The sequence below is a fragment of the Chiloscyllium plagiosum genome, unplaced genomic scaffold (genome assembly GCF_037043375.1).
Source record: "Chiloscyllium plagiosum isolate Xiang-an unplaced genomic scaffold, Cpla_swu_hap1 HiC_scaffold_5, whole genome shotgun sequence".
Classification (NCBI taxonomy): Eukaryota; Metazoa; Chordata; class Chondrichthyes; order Orectolobiformes; family Hemiscylliidae; genus Chiloscyllium; species Chiloscyllium plagiosum.
Window position 1 is genome coordinate 30843970 of NW_028270143.1, and position 22107 is coordinate 30866076.

Here is a 22107-nt window from a genome sequence, read left to right on the forward strand (position 1 = left end):
GATGTGGTTAGAATGAATAGGCCACTCATCACTCCATCAGAAGTCTCCAGTTTCAAGTCCGACTTAAGCACAAAAATGAAAGCTGACATGGCACTGATGGAGTGCCACCTTCCTGAAACTACCACTTTTTGGATCAGATGTTAAATAAGGCTCTGTCTACCCTGACTGGTGAACGTGAAAGATTCCATGACACTAATATTTATCCCTGATCAACATTACAAAAGCAGTTTGCCTGGTCATTATCATGATGCTACTATTGTGTGTTTGCAGATTGGCTGCCATATTTCTTACACTATAAAAGTGACTACACTTTAAAAAGTACTTAGCTGTTCTTTGGAGCATTTGCTGGTTGTGAAAGAAGCTATATAAATTCAAGTCTTTCTTATATAGGTGAGTAGGGGAGTAGAGAGAGAATGTAAACTGGGAGGAAGTGGGAAAGGAAGCATGAGGTTATAACAATGTGAATTCTTCACTCTTGAGTGAACAGTGGTAGGCCTAATTGAATTATCTACAGAGATGGTAAGAGAGAACATATCTGTCGACCTACAGACACAGCTCCACAACATAACTTCTTTTGCACTGCCCAGTAGCTAAACCCAAGAGTAAAGATATAATTCTCTTTTACTCCATGGAACATGAGAGCACTTAGCTCAATGGTAGCAGACTGAACTGAGGCACTGTGGGAGGAAGTTGAGCATTACAATTGGGGTGGGGAGTAACTGTGATGGTTACTTAATTTAAAACCTTTCCTCCATTGCAGGCATACATGGAACATAAACTATCTTCTTAGCGACTGGTGGAGCAGAGCTGAAAAATAACCTGAATTAATAAAAAGTTCAAATACTTGGCTGAAGAATGAAACAACAGTAAATAAATGAAACCTTTAGCACCATATTTGGAGTGGAATTAGAGGACCAGAGACAGAGGCTATATAATATTACTAGTGCTGGGAGTTTTGTAACTGTCAACTGAAGACTCAACTCATTTTGATTGAGCATTATAGAGTCACCACTGAACTGACAAACAGGACTTTGGGTAATGATAGTGTGACACTGACTAATTATAGCCAAGGATCAGTTTACTATTGAAAAGACTATTAGAATGCCACCTATACCAACAACAGCTTGCATTTATATAGTACTGTAATCATTGTAACATGCTTTAAACAGCTTCATGGGAGTGACTATTGAACAAAATTTGACCTCAAATTACTAAACGAGTGTTGAGACTGTGACCAAAAACCTGGTGAAGAGGCAGGTTTTGAAGTGTTTTAAATAAGGAGAGAGAAATAGAGAGGTGGAGAGTTTAGACAGAACTAACATCACATTTCAATATAATAGATAAGAATAGTTAAAAGCAAGTTTCAACAGGATATGTGACCCATGAACAAATTATATTTACAGTTCCTCAAACATCATTACTGTTTCCTATGTTAAACTTTTTGTATATTTTCCATCAGCTGGGAATGACATGCTTTAATGACTGTCGCTAAAAAACATATGTAGTTAACTCTGCCTATCATAGTAAAATATCTATTTAAAATGCACAAGGAATAGTTGGATGTTCACTGCTGGTATTCAACATTTAGATTTTAGAAAGTAGTTTTTCCATCCAGTAATTTTAGTAACATGTGAGTGTAACTGAAATGTGATTCAGGCAGGTAAGGTTCCCACTGAAAACAGGATTTCATAAAGTGACCACTAAGATATCTAGAAATGCCTGTTCAACATAACCTCTCAGGTGACATACCAGAGACTGTTAGTGCCCATAGAACTCTATCGCAGCTGAAGCTGCCATCTTCAGGATTATTAAGGATGATGGAAGATTGAGATAAAACATTATAAAGCGATTCAACCTGCCAGGAAATGAGTGACAAACTATGAAAGATAAAATGCAGTTTTTGCACTTCCATTGTAATTACACAAACCCATGTTTAACAGTCTTAGATTTATCTATAGTTGATCAATGCTTGCAATTAATTGTACAAATACTCAAGGGTGACCTTTCAAATTATTACAAATTACTTTATGTACTCCAGAGCTGGTGTGTTTCTAAATAATTGTTATTCTGCCCAGTGACTTCATCATTGAGCAGAGGGACCAAATGTCTTCAAATATGCACACAAATCTGTCTCCCATGGATATCGAGAAGAATATTCATGATGCAAATGTGATCAAGGGACAGCCAATTCCTTTAAGCTATTTTACATTGAATGATAGTGCAATGGATGGATCAATTATTTAGGATCTTGGAGATAATGACACCTGCAGATGCTGGAGTGTCAAACCGGATAAAGAGTGGAGCTGGAAAAAGCACAGCAGGTCAAGCAGCCTCGGAGGAAAGGGGGAGTCAACATTTCAGGTTGGAACCTTTCACCAATTATTTAGGATATTAGTAAAGGAACTTGCACTGTTCAACCGAGACCTGCTCACTGATGCTCAGTTTGGATTCTGCGAGGGCCACTCAGCTCCTGACTTCATTACAGTCTTGGTCCAAACATGGATAATAAACAGCTGAACTGCAGAGGTGGGTTAAGTGTGTGATTGCCCTTGACATCATGGCAGGTGGCTGGAAGAACCCAGCAAGCCAGGCAGCATCAAGAAGTGGAGAAGTCAACGTTTCGGGTGACACCCTTCCTGAAGGGTTAGTCACTTTTATTTCTTTTACCAATTACTTTGCATTCATACCCTCTCATTCTCTATTCCTTCACAAAAGCTCCACTTTTTATTTAAAATGACTCTCTAGCATCTGCAGTTCACAGTACCTCCAAGATCCTAAATAATTGTTCCATCCATTGTACTATCATTCAATTTAAAATGGTTTAAAGGAATTGGCTGTCCCTTGATCACATTTGCATTATGAATATTCATCTGGGTATCCATAGAAGATAAATTTGTGTGCATATTTGAAGATACGTTTGGTCCCTCTGCTCAGTGATGAAGTGGTCAGACTTCTCCACCTCCTGGTGCTGCATGGCTTGCTGTGTTCTTCCAGCCTCCTGCTTGTCGACCTTGGATTCCAGCATCTGCAGTTTTTTTATCTCTTGACATCATGGCAGCATTTGAGTGTGGCACAAGGCGTCCATCAAAGCCAGAGTCAGAAATCTGGGAAATATTCTCCACAGATTGGAGTCATACTTAGCACAAGATGGTTGTGATTGGATCAGTCACCTCAGCCTCAGAACTTTGTTGGAGTAGTTCTCAAGGTAGTGTCCTAGGCCCAACCATCTTTATCTGCTTCACCAGTGACCTTCCCTCCATCATAAGTTCAACTATTGATGTGCAATCACCTATGATCATTGTTCAGCGCCATTTATGACAACTCAGATGGTGAAGCCATTTAATCCATATACAGCAAAACGTGGACAACATTCAGACTTGAGCTGATAAGTGGCAACTAACATTTATGCCATACAAATGCCAGGCAAAGACCATCTCTCATGAGAGAATCCAACTATCACCTCTTGATATTCAATGGTCTACAATCACTGAGTCCCTTACTCTCAATGTCCTGAGAGTTACCCAAGAACAGAAATTGAACTGGATAGAAATATAATTATTGTGACTGCAAGAGCAGATGTGATGCTAGGAATTCTGAAGCAAGTAACTTGTCTCTTGACTCCCCAAAGCCTGTCCAGCATTTATACACACTGTTAACTTTTGTGAAGGAATAGAGGATGGGAGGGGATGAATGATAAGACAAACAAAAGTGACATGGAGGAAAACATCTGGAATTCACTGCCTGTGAGGGTGGTAGATACAGGATCAATTGGGCCATTTAAAAACAAATTTGACTGTTATCTGAAAAGGAAGAATGTGTGAGTTAGAGAAAATAGTTGAATGGCACTAGTGAATAGTTCTTTTAGACAATCCATGCAGATACAAAGGTCAAATGGTCTCATTCAGTACTGTAATAATTCTGTGGATCTGCAATTCTCAAACCTGTCTCTTGTGCCAAGGCCTTCAGTGCTGCATCTAAAAACACATATTCTCCCTTTGACCATTAGTCAGTATTCTCCTGCTGAGAATATCTTAGTTTGCCACTTACAAACTCACTCCAGCCAAAACCAACTTCCCCTTTGAGTGGTTGGTTCTATGTAGTGCAGTCTAACTTTCAATGGTGTTAGTCTTGCATGGAACCTGAGCACTTGTTGAGATGTGCAGCCATTCACCAGCATATTTAATGCCGGACTGCGCACCACACGTCAATTAAGTTAGAGGTAGCATTCCTTTTGTATGTTGTGTTCATTGGAAGAACCCTTTGTGCATTGTGATCCATGCCGCTAGTTTTGAGCTCTATTGAGCATCTGTCCATTAAGCTCTAAGTGTGTGGTATTGCTCAACACTTGGAACATAACCATCTTAAAAAGAGTAAATGAGCACAAATGTTTCTAAACCTTTGACCTTTATGATGAGGAAATGAAAGTCATGAGCTGATATCATTCTCTCTGCTCCAAGCAGACAGTAAATATCTTATACTGTTCCAAACTAAATAAACACATTGGATTAAATAAAGAATAATGGATCTTCCAATCTCTTATCTTTTCAGATCAGAGCAAAGTTCAGCAGAGGAGAAAATAGCACCATGTGATGAAATCCTCCAAATACAGGCTCTTGCTCTCTTATCAACCACGGTAAAAAATCTTAATTATTTCTTGTTAATTGAGAAGCTCCTGTAAAACACTACTCTTTCATTAAAAATGTAACACCAGCTGTTAAGATTGCCACAATTGTTGGTGAAGGTGGTCTTTGGTCATTGTGTAAAATGGGTGAGACTGAATTGGCAGCCAGTTTACAGGCTGACTTGATTTGAAGGCAATAGAGAAGAGATTGCTGAAGAGTCACTGGACCCGAAATGTTAACTCAGCTTTCTTCCCACAGATGCTGCCAGACTGCTGAGTATCACTGGCAATTTCTCTTTTTGTTGGAGAAGAGGTTGGATTTGCTGTGGATTGTCAACAGCCAAATATGGATTTCATCTCCCAAACATCTCAGAAAGGCTTTGTTATGGTGGCGAGAAATTTATACCAACTCCCATAAGCTTAGATTTTCAGAAACCAAGCAGTTTTTCATCAGAGTGCCAGGCATTAAGAGTAAAACTCTTGTTGGATTGGAGGAACACAGCCTCGTTGAAATATTTAAATTACAGATCTTTTTCCTGACAACAGGTTCCTCAGTCACCCTCAAACTCATCCAATAAACTGGAAAGTGGGTGCATTGGAGGTATATTATAGATCTTTAGACTTAATTCCTGCCCCTTCCAGGGAACAAACCAACTTGCAGGGGTTAGAAGAACGTGAAGGTGTCAAAGGATACTTGATCCTTGAGGGTTATCCAAACTGCAGTTTAAATGAATACCCACTGTTCTTTATTCAGTTGATTTGGCCCTGAAATGCTCAAGCTTTGCAATAGCTACATCGTTGGTAGTGCTGGAAGTACATAATTGGTTTATACAGTAAACAGAGTATCCACCTGTAGCTGGCGCATTTATGATGGTGCAACCACAGAAATTCCGAGAAAGCTCCGGGTCACCTCAATGATATTAGTGGTAATAGATTGTGAGTGGTCGTTTGAAATCTTTCTTCGAAGTTATAGACCTGATTAATGAGAGAGCTTCCTTGCACTGTAGAGAAAACAAGAGCAGTATTTCTGTGGTCCCTTATCACTTAAATGTGCTTGGAGACTGATAGTTATATGAGGAAACATTCAATTTATTTAGGGAGGAAACCTACAACTGCAATCACCTCATTAAAACCATTTCTGCCAGAGAAGAGTTTACAGTGTCGAGTCCTGACTGAACCTGTGGAAGTGTTAATTTTCAGAGCAATACTTTAAGTTAACATTTGGTCTTTAGGTGCTTTGAGTGTAGCTGCCACAGCTCCCTCATGGATTGTAACTTTACTTTCAATAATTCCAATCCTAATAAATTTAACTTCTCTTTTGCTGCTGCCACTTGACATTTACAGCAAGCTTTGACTGAAAATATCTGTGTGTTAATAATTTATTCATCCCATTTTTAAAAGTTCAAGTATTCTTCGGCCTCTTTTGCTGCAGAATGCATTTACGAAAGCACAGCAGCTTGTTAATCAGACTAAGTGTCAATTCTAATGTGTGTTGCTTGTTTTTGACAATAGGTGAACAAGGAACTGGTTGCTGCTATTGCTGCAAGAGGAGAAACACCATGTGAGTATCTCAATCACACTCCAAATCACACTTACTTTTCATCAGGAGCACTGATTCAATGTGGAAGGTTATTATGTATTACTGATACCATCCTTCGAATAACAAGGATTAACCTCATAACTCTTGCATCCTGCATGGACTTTGTAGGTTTTATCTGCATACAATGGTGTCAGTCTTTGGGCCAGCTACAGTTTTTAAAAAAATTTGAAGTATATTGAATTGAAAAGGTCACAATTAAATATATGTCACACTGGGCTGTATGTATAATAACCAAATTGAGAGATGACAAGGGGAAAATAAAACACCCATAAATGATGGAAATTGGTATGGAAATATTTTTGGAAAAACATACATTCTTCCAAATCTGACTTCTTGCACATCTCTAATTTCCTTAACCTTTCCTTTTGTGGCCATCAGTTGCGATGTCTGAAGTGCTGAAATTTCCCCACTTAAACCTCTCTGCTTCTTCGCCTGATCCTCCTTAAAATCTATCTTTTTGACTAACCATTTGTTCACCTGGCATACAATCTTATGTGCCCAGTGTCAACTCTTCTTTGATAAAGTTCCTATGAGTATCTTGGGGTGCTTAACCATATAAAAAGGTGTGAAAGTGCAACCTGGTGTTACAATGCACAGTGTGTCTTTTAGCATCAAAAAGTAGGAAAAAAAATGAATTAAAAATTGAGGTGAAGGCAGCATCTTTTTTTGCTTCAATGGGATTCTTGATAAACGAGAATTAAACTTTAGTAATAAAATCAGAAAATGCGGTAGTGCTCAGTAAATCAGGCTGTTACAATGGAGAGAGAAATAGTGTCACCATTCCAAATCAATGACCCTTTATCAAAACTGTTGGACATATTATCACTGTTCCTTCAATGATAATATCCTGGAACTCCCTATCTTACAACATTGTGGTATGCCACTCTCATTGCTATCATGGACTGCAGTCATTCTAGCAGAAGACCCACTACTACTTTCTCAAGAATAGCTCAGATTGGTAGCTAATTGATGGACTTGCCAGTGATACCAATAATATATAAAATTTTGTACAGAATTGAGTGGAAACAATATCCATGTTGTCTGAAAGCAGATGTGCAATAAAATCTGAGACCTCCCCACTGTGTATACTATTCAGAAAAGAATGGCAAAGTGGTTCACAAATATTTCCTGTGTTTTTCCTAATGAGAAAATATCTTGTGAAACAATTCTTGCTTGGACAATGATATAGTTATGGATTTTTTTCCAGCATGTGGAGAAGATAACAGAAGTGACATCAAGCAAGTTGAATTGAAAGGCTCTGTGAATAATATCAAGCAAAAGAAGGTACATATACTGCATAGCAATGAGATGCTTGATCTTTATCAACAGATAATAAATGTAGCATGCACCACCATATGCTGTTACATTGAACAGTGACACAGACCTAGTTTTTTCATACTGAATGTTGTGGGAGGAGCTACACCTGCAATTCTTAGAAATTTTAAAGGTGGAGATCCTACCTTCATTAAAAACTCTATTTAACTTTTTCTTTCATCTCCGGGGAGAAGGAAAGCCAGAAGCTATGTTTGTCATTCCTCTTAAGATCTATAATAGCTGATATGTAAACACCAGGTAGTTTTATTCTTTTGTTCAGAATGGCAATGAGTAACGTCTACCTGTGCTACAATTTACAGATCTACACTAAGACGCTTTTAGCTTAAGTGTCACCAGTCTCTTCTGCAAGCAACTGAGTGGCAGTGTCTCTTATCCAAGAAGTAATAGTAATAGGACTAAATGGATGCCAGAGTTGTGCATGGATCCATTTTTTTAAATTTCTGGCTTTTGAAAGGCAGATGTGTGAAAACATTTTATGGAGAAGAGGGAATTTACAAACCAAATGCAACTTTATTTTGCAACAGGTAATGTATGATTGATCACAGAAGCATTTAAAGCCATAAAATGCAAGTCATTTAATGGAGTAGCAATTAGCAGCACTGTTGCTAATCATCAGATAAATGATTCCTTCTGAACATCGCCATCAAGCTTAAGGAGAGACCCCACATTATATCTGACTCTAATAGATGTAATCAGTCTTTCTCTTGCAGACACTGGTGACCTCTCTTTTGCAGAATAGGAAGTCAGACATTTCAGTTCTAACCCTGTCAGAGTTATTTCAGTCCAGGGTGGAAAGTTGAGCAATTATTCAAGCAGCCCAGTGCAATCTTCTGACAGGAATGAAGAGATTCTGACAATGAGGTCTGGGTTCCTAATACTGCTGTTATATTTCAGTGGTATCATGATAGAAAGAGAAGGGAACTGCCTTCACCTCAGCCCTAGTTATTACTTGTGAAATTAAGTCCCCTCCTCCTCAAAGGGATCTTGGATTATTTTGCTGCATTTAGGTGGTAGTTAGGAAAATTGAATGTCTCCATTGCTTTCTAATTCAGGTCCAGAAGAGGGACTATGGCAGCAAACTAGCAATTTTAAGAGGGACAAATTCTTTATCTCTTCTTTGAGAACCTTGGATATATTGCAAATTCATTTCTGATGGCTAGCTTCTCCTCCTTTTGATGTTGTAGTTAGGATTGTGCTATGTATTACCCCTATCACTAGCTCCCTGTCAGCAATGGAGTATGCAAGAGGCCCATTCTGCAAAATGACTGAACTCCTGATAAAGCTTAGATAGATGGCTTAGCATTTTTTGGGAGATGCCATGAGCCTTGTTTAATGACTTTAGCCCTTTTTTTCTCCAGCAAGTTTTAAAATTTTGCTAGACTTTGTAAAATTGTGAAGTAAATTGATATCAAAAACATATTGGGCCTTAATTTCCTTTAACTTTCTGTCATTGCACTGCAAGAAAAGCAGGTTATTCTATCTATCCAAGGAATTGTAAATTCTTTTCAGGCTAAATAGTCATAATTCATTCATGGGATGTGGGTGCTGCTGGCTAGACCAACATTTGTGTCCCATCCCTAATTGCTCCTTCTCAGGTGATGCCCATATCCTGTGAATGAAATTTTAAAAATGAAGTTGAGTTTCTGTATGATCCTTTTTTCTTGTCCTTTGGCATATCTTGAATGGAAGAGTAGCAAAATGTCTGGAAATATGACACAAGAATTGAAGATATGAGGCGCAAGTGGGAATTTGTGAAGACATTCACTCCCATGATGGCCCAATCATATTGATCATCATAACCTCACTGTGCCCATGGTCACCACAAAGGCATAAGTGGGCAATTCCCATGGAGAAGGCCTCACTGCCTGTTTCAAACTGAACCTGTGTAGGTACTGCCCCTCTCTTCAATGTATACCAAGATCTTGAACTCCACCATTCAAATGTAAACTTAAGGTTGCCAAACTGAAGTTGGGGAATTGCCCGAGGAGCAGAGGGCAATTAGTTCACTGCAAAGATGCTTATCTTTGGAAGTAACAATTGGGAGGTGAAAAGGATATTGGTGATTTCATGAACTCAACTTTTGAAACCGTAGGTCTTCCGAAGATTTCCTCCATGCTGGAAAATTCAAAAACACATGGGAAATAGAATAAGTGTTTGTTGTCTAGTCTGTTTTTGGGCTAATAATTCACCAGCTAAAGGCATCCAGGACTAACCACTTTGAGTGATAACACTCTTGGCATAGGCACAGCACGCATTGCAAGAGAATATCACTGACTTAGAAAACTCTAAAAGCCCATGGAAGACTGTTTTGCTTAGATCACCATTCCAGATTTGCTGTTTAATAGAAATTGGGAAAGTAGAAAGATGATGGATAGTCCAGGTATACTGATTACATTTCAAGATTAGCTAATTTTCAGTAGCATCAGGTAATGTGATACCTATCGAGATCAGTCCAAGCAGTGAGGGCAGCAGCAGAGTGAAGAAGAATGAACCTATGATGAGCAGCAGAGTGACACCAGGATAAACATAGGCTTTGCTGCTCAAGAACCAGGTTTGCAGACTGAGATGGTGGCGTCTGGACAAAGATAACGTACTTACTCTTTTGTCATTGCAGTTTGCTAGGAACAGGGAGTAGGAGTGAGAGACCTGGGTTTAGTGCCGAGTGGGTAAAGTTGTACAGTCAGTTCCTGGATTATTGTCTGCAGTTGATAAAGTTCATTTAGTTGATAGGGTTCGAAATGGCAGGAGAACTTGGCCCGATGGAATACTCTGCCTGTAGTATGTAGGCATTCAGAGGCACTTCCAGTCTCCATGGTTAGCATGTATGAAGGAGGTGCACTCAGCTGCAGCTCCTGATTTTCTGCATGGAGTGCCTGGAGCTGCAGATGGAGTTACTTCATAGTATCCATGAGGCTGAGAATGTTGTGGACCAGTTTAGTGAGCTGGTCACACCACCACAAACAGAGAGGAGATGAGTGACCACCAGGAAGCCGAGTAAGCATAGGTAGGCAGTGCAGGAGTCCCCTGTGGCCATCCCCCTCAAAAATACATATTGTTTTGGATACTGCTGAGGGGGTGGCCTCTCAGGGGAAAGCAGCAGCAGTGGCACCAGGAACTGCCCTGTTACTCACCAGGGAGGGTCAAAATACAGGGGAATAGTCATGGTCAGGTACTCTATATTTGCGGCACAGGTAGGCATCCATGCTGATGCAAGCAAGACTCCAGGAAGGTGTGGGGTTCACTGGTACCAGGGTCAAGGATGTCTCTGAGTGGGCACAAGATATTCTGAATGGGGAAGGTGAGCAGCCAGAAGGTGTAGTCTGTATTGTTAATAATGACACAGGCAGAAAGAGAGAAGAGGCCCTGCAAAGGGGGTTCAGGGAGTTAGGTAGGAAGTTGAAGGGCAGAGCCTTTAATGTTGTAATCTTGGGATGTCTTCCTGTGCCATGTGCCAGTGAGGTTAGGAAGAGGAAGATGGTACAGCTACGTATATGGCTAAAGAGCTGGTGTAGGAGGGAGGGCTTCAGGCATATAGATCCATGGGGCATCTTCCAGGGCAGACACTCATTTGGCATTGGGGAGGTGGGGTGGGGGGAGCCAGAGCAGTACATCAGCAAGTGAAATGTCTGAGGAGGTGTCTGAGACTAAGGACACTAACACTAAGAGGAAGAACATCCAGGGAGATGTATTTGTTTTAATGCGAGGAACGTCTCAGATAAGGCAGATGAACTTGGATTAATCCATATAACTATGAAGTTGTAGCTATTACAACTTGATTGTGGGGGGACAAGACTGGCAGCTTAATGTTCTGGTATTTAGATGTTTAGGAGAGACAGATTCAACAACAAGATTTAAAAAGCATCTTGATAGATATAAGAACAGGTGGGGAATAGAGGGACGTGGACAGCATAGGGAGGAGTGAAATAATACAAAATGCCTGCTCCTCCCAGCTTTAGGACGTTTTCATTGAATTTCATTTCAATATGTACCTGTGATTGTCTGCTGAATAGAGCAGCTATTGATCAATCCTGGGCCATCACTGTGCAGTCTCTCTGTTTCTGTGACAGAATTAAAAATAGGCATTAGGCAGCTTGTTTACATACTGAAGGCAGCACAGGCTGAATTCTGGAGCAAGTGGGGTGGTAATTGAACACAGGGGAAATTGACAGTGTGCTACAGCCTGCCGGTTTCTGCATTGAATGGTATCAAGCAACCCCTTCAGGAGAGGCTGGTTATAAATACATCGTAATTTCAAAATTGAATATTTCATTTCAACTGCAGGGCTATTAATGCAAACTTTGCCATTAAACTTTGGACCCACTTGTTTCCTGGGCTTCCTGGAACATACCAGTGAAAATAGGGCAAAGATACATTAGCAGTAAATGAGCAGTGTAATGGTCGGAGGGCACGAAGTAAGATAATTTTGTGTTGGTTAATATATATTCTCTTCTTGATTATCAGGTTTAAATCCATTTTAAAAAAAAAACAAATAATCAACACTGCCAGACTCTAAAAATTGTTGCTATCATCCCATGATTGGAATTAGCCTGGAAGCTCTCAAACCTTCTGTAAACCAAAGCTCACTAGTCCATTAACACCTCCTTTTAACTCCAAGATAGAAATGAATGGCATTTCAAGTAACTCATTTGTCTAATGGAAGCAAAATAATGCAGATGCTGGAAATCTGAAACAAACATCAAGAATGCTTGAGAAATTCAGTGGGTCTGGTAGCATCTGTGGAGAGTGAAAGTTCAGTACAATTCGAGTACAGTTCTTCTTCCCCCTTTTCCCTTTTGTCTCTGGCAGTGTGCTGAAGATATATCAGAAAAAAAAATGTCATTAAGAATTGAAACCCTGCAGGTTATATCTTGCTGGTATGCGTAAAAGACTTGGTTTAATTTTGTTACCGAGGTAACTGACAGATCGAAGGTTGTGTCTTCTGATTTCCACATTGCAGTTCTATCAGATCAGTATGGGTGCCACTTACACGGTTTTACTTTGGACTTCAGTTGAGGATCAAGGTTATCAATTGCAGTACAAAAGCAATAACAGCGTGCTCCTCGCCAATCTGCAGGTCAAAAAATGAGGGTTTCAGCAATGAGGTTCAGCCTCAACTTTTGGTGTAACATGTAAAGGATGAGTTTCCTTTCTTTGTTGGAATTCTGGTGCCTCCTGATGCTCATGGTCTCGTTCTGGTTTTGTTTCTCACTGTTTACTGGAACCAGACCTGCTGCTAAATGGTGGACATACTTTACCTGTGGCTCTCAAGGTCATCACCTCAGCTTCTTTGTCTTCACCTCTTTTCAGGGCTTTGCTGCAGGCATTTGCAGAATTTCACAGGTGGTAGGCAAGCAATACATTAGACAGCTAACTAATGGCTTGTTTGCCAGAGTGGGAAATTATGTCAATTTTGTTACTGATGATGCCTGTCAGAATTGATTGATTGTTTCTGAAGTTTGTCACTCTGATTGCTTTTCAAGGTGTAGGACATTGTTGAATGCACACTTGTGCCAATTATGGTACTCCCAAGATCACCAAGGGAATTTTTGTAACAACAAGGATTGCCATTTCAAAAAGTGCCAGACAGCAGGCTGGAAGAACACAGCAAGGCAGGCAGCATCAGGAGGTGGAGAAGTAGATGTTTCGGGTGTAATTCTTCTTCAGGACCAGAGGTGGGGGATTCAGGGAGGTTGGTGGGGAGAGCAGCACAAACCAAAGACTGTCGAAGATAACGGTCCTTGCTGAAGGCAGAGAGGGGTGGTGAGGGGAAGATGTTCTTGGTGGTGGGGTCTAGGTGGAGTTGGTGGAAGTGTTTAAGAATGATGCTTTGGACAAGGAGACTGGTGGGTGGTAGATGAAAACAAGGGGAACCCTGTCTTTATTGCGTTTGGTGGGGGGGAGGGTGTTTAGAGCAGTGGAAGGGGGAATGGAGGTGATGTGGTGGAGGGGTGTCTGGATGACAGAGTACCTTCCCCTGCAATCAGAAAAGATGCAAAACCTCCTGGTACACCATCCCCCTCACCTCCATCCAGGGCCCCAAATAGTCCTTCCAGGTGAGACAGAGGTTCACCTGCCTCTCCTCCAACGTGGTTTACTGCAAGAAGTGCTCCCAATATGATCTACTCGACACTGGGGAGACTAAACGTAAACTTAGGGAACGGTTTGCCGAGCATTGCAGCAGGGTCTGCAGGGACCGACCGGACCTCCCAGTCACTGCCCATTTTAATTCCTCTTCCCACTCCCTTTCCAACGTGAACATCCTTGGCCTCCTCCATTGCCCCCAACCACAAATTGGAGGAACACCTCTTCTGCCTGGGCAGCCTCCAGTCCGGAGGACTAAACATTGAGTTTTCCAATTTCAAATAAACTCCCTCCCTCCCTTCCCATGAATCCCTTCCCAGTCCCTCCCTATCTCTTCCACTGCTCCCTGCTACCAACCAGATTTGTTCCTCCCATTGACTAACCAGGTCGTACCCACTCCCTGTCTTCAACTATCCCCACTTCACCATCCTGCCCCTGTCACACCCTTTATCTGCAGCTCTCCCTACATTCACCCCCAGTCCTAAAGAAGGGTTACACCCGAAATGGCGACTTCTCGACCTCTTGATGTTACCTGGCTTGCGGTTTTCTTCCAGTATACTGCCTGTCTGATTTGGCTTCCAGCATCTGCAGTTTTTTTTGTCTCATTTCAAAAGGCACAGCTGGTGTAATCACAAACAGATAGAGTCATAGAGATCCTTCAGTCCAACTCATCGTTGCTGACCAGATATCTCAAACCAATCTGGTCCCACCTGCCAGCACCCATATCCCCCCAAATCTTTCCTATTCACATATCCATCCAGATGCCTTTTAAATGTTGCAATTGTACCAGCCTCCACCACTTCCTCTGGCAGCTCATTCCATACACGTACCACCCTCTGCATGAAAAAGTTGCCCCTTAGGTCTCTTTTATATCTTTCCCCTCTCACCCTAAACCCATGCTGTCTAGTTCTGGACTGCCCCAGGGAAAAGATTTTGTCTATTTATCCTATCCATTCCCCTCAAGATTTTATAAACCTCTATAAGATCACCCCTCAGCCTCCGACGCTCCAGGGAAAACAGCCCTAGCCTATTCAACTTCTCCTTATAGCTCATGTCCTCAACGCTGGCAACATCCTTGTAAATCTATTCTGAACCCTTTCAAGTTTCATAATATCCTTCCGATAGGAAGGAGACCAGATTTGAAGATCCCTAGGCAGTTACTAAGGTATGCCTATCTTACCCATCTGAACTGTCCTTTATTACGTGGCACCTTGAAACAGACTTGATGGCTTTCTGTTGGGTCACCAGAGGTTCTGATTTAACAGGACGGTTGATGGTACTCATGAAAAACTCGGCCAATAAGTCTGAAGAGCACAACAATGATGGGCATATGGCAACCAGTTACCAGTGAACAAGACTCCAGCATGCTGAAAATGCAGAGTCTTCTCATAGGCTTAAACAGAACCAGAATCACATCCAGGGAGGCATCCCTGAAACAAGGTACACCATTCACTCTATCAGTCTGTTCTGTTCTGCTCCTGACTCCATAACACATGAAAGTTTCATAGTCCCTGAAATTTGTAAAGTCTAACTTAAGCCCTAGGGACCATCATCATGCCTACTCAACCAAATTGCTTGGGCCTTTGAATGCAGGACATTGATCCCTAAAATTGTCCTTCATTGCTCCTGCAAAACAGATAGAACTAAATCTAATTTTTGCTCCATAGTTACAGCTGATTTCAAAAACCCTTACTATGATTCTATTTCTTGGAATGTGTTTCTCCTATTTGTAAATAAATCAATGTGTACAGCATTAACATAGAAACATCCCTCCCCACAGTCCTGTACCAAAGCAATCAGAATGACAGATGTGAAGAGGAATGGCATGACCACCATGACTTTGTGAATCAAGTTGTAGCAGGTTCTCTAGTTTAAATGCAACTGTTCGATTCTATTAATCACTTACTTTCATATTCCTAATAATATATGAATTGTGATTTGGAATGATGCGTTTAAAGGATTAGTTAGGATTTTGCCTCCAATTGTGAATTGTATCGATCATTTTATTTGTGGTGCTCAGGGAGGTTTTTATGTAAACAATTAATGTTCATTACTCAATCCTTTCTATCTCATCATCAGTCTCATGACAGCACAGCTCGATGAATCAGGTTCTGCTTGTACCTGAAAAGTTTCCTTGAATTTAATACATTGGAGATTTTTCAGTTTTATTTATGACATGTATTCTTTTCCTCCCTTCCTTTGCTATTCGCCATATCTTGGCCAAGATCAGACAGGCAAGATATTGATAGCACTGCTCATTAAAATACATGATATTCAGTGAGAGCTGTCTGTTGATTCTTCCTTTGTCCTTCTGGGATAGCAGTCAGCTGCCATTTGGGTTCTGACTTAGTGCATTTTTAACTGACAGCTGAGATTTGCTGATTAACTGTGAGACACAGCTCCTACAAAATAACTAAAATATTCTTCCTTCTATTCTCTGATTCTGAAACAGTGGGAAATATTAGAAAACTAATGTCATGACAATGAACCCCAAAATACTGTGGACGTCTTAAAATGGTAATTCCAAAATGTTTGTTATTTTCCTTTGAAGAATACACAAGGACAAGGGTTAGAAAAAGCAATCTTGACTCGAATGAATAGGACTGACCAGCCTTGTGAGTATTAGCCTGGTCTCGGGTGTTAGAATGCTGTGAAAGTCACGTCAAAGAGCTATTCCTTAGCAACTATCTCACAGCAACACCATAACTCTCAAATACTTAATGATATTGTTAGTTTAGTCACAAATTGAAATATTGATTCACTTCTGAGGTAAACCTGTTGGATTTCTTTGGGAGGGTTTGGTTGTGAGGTGGAGATGGCAAGGTCCAGATTAATGACAGAACTCACAAATACCACAGCATTACCCTGTTTAATAAAGTTATGAATTCTAGTGGAACTGGGGTTCCCAACTGAAATAACTGCACAGAGGCTGGTATCTTGGCACCAAGTCATCCTTTATTTGCATGTGCACAGTACATGAGCTCTGAGCAGCCAGCTCAGAGCCAGTCCCTAGAATGAAGGCACTCTCTGAAGCTCCTGTTTATATTGGTTAGCCAAGGATTCCTGACTGGCTCAGGCTAACAACCCCAATCAGGGATCTCATAGTCAGTGAGAGCCCCTTGACCCTCCTTCCAACCACTACACCAACACATCGAAGGCTTGCAAATGACAGATGAAGGAGAGACAATTTAATGCATCAGAAATACTTAACACTTATGTCCATACTACCCCTGAATGCCAGAAATGTATTTTTACCATTCCTTTTGAACCCCAGATCTTGGAGTCCTGAAGATCTTTGCCTGGGGCTGACTTTTGAATCATCTCTGCATTCTATTGTCAGAATTCACCATCACCTGCGATGCATGAGACATTTGTTCAATCTTAACTCTCAAGTGTATCACCCTGAACTCTCTGACCTTATCACTGTCTCAGTACAAGTGAGGGGTGTGCCGCACAGTGGGTTTCTGTTCAGGTTCTGTCTGCTCTGGTGGGCTGTGGTGTGGCGGTGGGAGGGATCATTGCAATGTTTTCAAACTCCTATCACATTTCAGGGTCTCACTTTCACATTGTCTTCTGATGACTTTGTGAATCAGTCCTAGATCTGTGACACTGCTATTTTCAATGTAGGACTGGATGAATGCCAAGAAACTACTTTGATGATAACTGACTCCCTTGGAAACTGTTACTTTACTCCAAACGACAGAGTGAGAAGCAAAAAAGTGAATTGCGTAAGAGTAAATATTTCACAGATAATTTGCCTGGACAAATGGCATACTTTTACAGCAATTAATTACTTTGAAAACATTTAGTTCATTTCCCTCACATAAAATGCTACTTGGTCAACTTTTCCCAGGAGTTTTGAGTGATATAGTGCCAACAACAGAAATAAGCCAAATAGGCACAGCATCAGACTACACTGTTAGATTGTAAGATGTGACTGACAATGTTTCTGTTTTTAAAAATTAGCATCTGAGTGACAGTACTACGAATATTCAGAGATGAGCAAAATGCTCTGAATAGATAGTGCTGAGATATTTTCTTGTGATCTGAAGCTGTATTCCTGACAGCGTAATTGAGCTCAGGCTGCATGTCTTGGGATTGTGGATTAAGATATCTGTTTGCTTTTCCCATGCCAATCCAGGATGGAGTAGTGTGCAGTTTAAGAGAGGAACATGATTTTGATGGCATTGGCTTAGTCCAGAAACACTCAGCAGCAGCTCATATCATTCTAACTGAAGATAATTGTCACATTCAGCCAATAATTCAAGGGGATGTCAGCCGAATTTCAAAGGTAAGCCTTTATTAAATTTTCATTTTTAGAGTTGCATATGGCATGAACATTATTCATGGTCAGCTTAATTGAAACACAGTACAGTTTTGTTGGGTTACATTGGGCTGCACTGTAATCGCTGTTTCACTGGGAAATTCTTTGTGTCATTGCAGGCTGTATTAAAAAGACAATGTCCCTTTTTGTTTTGACTCTCAGACAGCGACTGAAAAACACTAAATATTAAATGCAGCTTTCGAGTTTTTTTTCTCCCCAAAACACTTACACTTTTGTGAGGAGCCTATGAGTTGATAGGGAACAGACCTGCTTAAGTTCTTCTGCTCAGATGGAGCGTGATCTCCTTGGCAAGTGCGTTGGGATCACAGGCAGAGGGAGGTCAAGGGGCAGGACATATCTAGAGTATCCTCAGTAGGCACCAGACTACCCAAATCAACAGGTCAAACCACAGAGTAGGCTCTGCCCGCCTCAACGTGAGAATCAGACCTGCACCTAGACATAATGGGAGGGAGGGGAAGAAAACGAACTGAATGTTCATTGGGGACACAGATGAAACATCCTTGTAAACATGTATGTGCTTTTGTTAATATATTTTCACTTGTAATATTACAATCTGTGCTTTACTATAAAGATCACTGGTCTGTCTGGGTTAAGTCATACCCATGAAAAAGATGAGCAGTGTTTTAAAATATCCCAAGGATGTAAGAAGATGCAATCACCAATCATTGCTCATCTCTTACATCTCTCACTTTACTTAGTCATCCTTGACTCTTTGACAACAAATAGTTGTCAGAGATGCTGAACCGTTCTGATGATGATTGAAGCCAAAGCATTGCACTTCAATGTGGACTGCACAGACGGTCAAAGTATAAAATCAATTATAATTCCACACATCTCTGCCGGCAAAGGTTCACAGAATCACTGCATTGCTACAGAGCAGAGCGAGGCCATTTGGTCCATCATGTCTGCAACTGGCTGTCTGAGCATTTAACTTAGTGACAAACTCTTGTCATTTCCCAGCACATTGCATGATTTTCTAAATAGAAGCAATGCTCTCTTTAATGTTTCAAATATACCAGTCACCACAACAATATCAAGCAGTTCGTTCCATACCCTAACTACTTTCTGTATGAAAATGCTTTTCCCCACTTTGCGATTTATTCTTTGGTGAAACATCTTAAAATTGTGCTCTTTAGTTCTCGCTCCATTTATGAGTGAGAATAATTTTTATCTGTCCAGACCTTTTTATGATTTTGAAAACTTCTATCAAATCTTCCTCTCCTCTCCGAGGAAAACAGTCCCAATTTCTCCAATCTGCCTCAAAACTGAAGTGTCCCCTTGGAACCATTCCTGCAATGTTTTATACACTCTCTCCGATGCATTCACATATACCTCTCTTATCATGGAACCCACAACAGCACACAGTACTGTAGCTGTTGTCTAAACATTGTTTCATAAGTTCATCAGAGCTGCCTGCTCTTGTACTTAACTTTTGAAGTCGAGAGTGTGGTGCTGGAAAAGTACAGCAGGTCAGGCAGCATCTGAGGAGCAGGAGAATTGATGCTTCGGGCAAAAAGCCCTTCATCAGGAATGCCGAGCATACAAATAACAGCTATCTTTATTTGTCCTGCCACCTTTAAATGTCCGTGTCCGTGTGCACTCTGGTCTCTCTTCTCTTGCACAGACATTACAATGCACCCTTTTGTATTGTCCACTTGTGTTCTTTGTACTAATGTTATAATCCTCAGCAATAAACTTTATCTGTGATGTTAAAACGGTGAATTGGGTTTTAATGAGATGCAAATCAGTTAGGTGCCACTTGAGGGCAAGATTTTGAACTCACTATTTAAGGTTTGAGGGGAAAATTGAGCGAGTTTTTCTTGAAGTTGAGAATCAGATTTTTTTTATTCACCCTAATAAGTCACCTCGTTCACTGTTACTGTTGCCACATCAGGGAGGGAAAAATTCCATCACAGTCCCAAGATATAACAATCTTATAAACCACACAATTATAACCAGTATATGTTACATGCGGTGTTGAGTCCTATATGTGTTACCATTTACTTTGACAGGAGCTTGTGTCATAGTGATATTATTGCTGGACTAGTAATCCACAGACCTAGATAGTGTTTGAGGATCCTGGGTTTGATTAAATTTGAACTCAGACAAAAGCTGGGATTAAAAGTCTTATGATATCCATGAAATCATTGTCAGTTGTCAGAAAACCCATCTCGTTCATTAACGTCTTTTTTAGAAAAGGAAATCTGCCATCCTCACCCAGTCTGGTTCACATGTGACTTGAGATCCACAGCAATATGGTTGACTCTCTACTGCCCTCTGAAATGGCCTAATAAGCCACTTGATTGTATATTGACTGTTAGTGTTAAAAAAAATGTAATCAGATGGACCACCTGGCATCGACCAAGGCATTGAAAACGACAATGGTGAAATCAGCCTTGCCGACCTTACCATCTTTACTGGAGGACTTGTGCTAAAATTGGCAGTGCTGTCTCACAGAATTATCAAGCAAAGGACTGACAGTCTTACTCATTTCCCAGACACTAACATCACCATTTCTGGGTATGCCCTGTCCCACCAGAAGCAGAGGTGGCAGCGCAGCGATTTCCAATTGGGAGAGAGCTCCCCTGGGAATTCTTAACATTAACTCCAGGCATCATGAAGTCTCAAGGCATCAGATCAAGCATGAGCAAGGAAACATCCTGCTGATTATCACATACTGTCCTCCTCGGCTGAGGAATGGAGTACTCCTCCATGTTGAATACTTTGGGTGGCCAAGGCGTAGACTGTACTCTGGGAGGGGGATTTTTGACACCCACCACTGGACTGGCGCGGACATATCACTACTTATTGAACTGGTCAAACTCTAAAGGACGCAGGGTCTGTGGTAGGTGGTAAAGGAATTAACGGAAGGAAAATCTTATTTCACATCATCCTCACCAATCTACCTGCCATATTGGAAAAAGTTGAAAAGTGTAGCACTGGAAAAAGCACAGAAGATCAGGCAGAATCTGAGGAGCAGGTCAGTCAATGTTTTGCAGCATAAGCCCTTCATCCAAAAGGTTGACTCTCCTGCACCTTGGATGCAGCCTGACCGGCTGTGCTTGTTTCAGTGCCACACCTTTCGACGCTGATTCTCCAGCATCTGTAGCCCTCACTTTCTCCTATATTACCAGAAGTGACCACTGTACAGTTCATTTACAGATGATGTCCCATCTTCATCTTGAGACTGCCCTCCATCATGTTGTGTGGCACTGTCATTGTGCTAAATGGGATAAAACTCTGAACAGTATTATCTATTCAGCAACTCACAAGTAGGCATCCATGAGGCGCTGGTGGGCATCAGGAGCAGCAGAATTATACACCACCATCTGTAATTCATGGCCAACATATTCCCCCTCTATCATAATTATCAAGCCAAGGGATGAACCCTGGGTAATTGAAGAGTCCAGAAGGTCTTGCCAAGAACAGCACCAACATTCCTAGCAATGAGGTACCAGTCTGGTGAAGCTACAACACAGGGCTATTTGCATACCAGAATAAGCAGCAAGTGACAGACAGAGGTATGTGATTCTACAATCAATGATTCTGATCTAAGCTCTGCAGGCAAGTCATATCCAGTCATAAATAATGGCGGACAATGAAGCAACTCACAGGAGGAGGATGCTCCATAAATATCCCTATCCTCAATAGTGTCAGAGCCCAGCACATCAGAAGTGGTGATGTTTGCTGATGCACAATGTTTGGTACCATTCATAAATTCTCAGGAATTGAAGAATGTCATGTCAAAATACAGCAAGACCTGGACTAGATGCAATTCCTGGGCTGACAAGTGGCACATAGCACACAAATGCCAGACAATGAACATCTCTAACTAGTGAGAATCTCACCATCACCCCTTGATATTCAAAGATATTACCATCACTGAATATCCACTATCAACATCCTGTGGATTATATTTGTCCAGAAACTGAACTGGACTAGCCACATCAGCACTGTGTCTCTTAGAACAGGTCAGTGGCTTCCTTCAGTGAGTAACTCACATCCTGACTCCTCAAAGCCTGTCTACTATCTACAATGCATAATTCAGGAGTGTAATGGGATACTCTCCAATTTCCTGGATGAGTGCAGCTCTAATAACACTCAAGAAGTTTGATAACATCCAGG

At 41.0% G+C, this 22107-nt stretch overlaps 1 protein-coding gene across 3 annotated transcripts in view; it reads left to right on the forward strand.

The window, feature by feature from the left end:
• Window positions 1-22107, forward strand: part of LOC122549783 (rap guanine nucleotide exchange factor 5-like) — a 179898-nt gene that overhangs the window by 36126 nt on the left and 121665 nt on the right. For 2 of the 3 annotated variants that reach the window (XM_043689809.2, XM_043689810.2), the window contains exons 6-9: window positions 4549-4633; window positions 6134-6182; window positions 7429-7505; window positions 17779-17928. In XM_043689809.2, coding sequence (XP_043545744.2) covers window positions 4549-4633; window positions 6134-6182; window positions 7429-7505; window positions 17779-17928 — 361 coding nt within the window. The remainder of the gene's footprint in view (window positions 1-4548; window positions 4634-6133; window positions 6183-7428; window positions 7506-17778; window positions 17929-22107) is intronic. The other variant, XM_043689811.2, reaches the window with a different exon arrangement.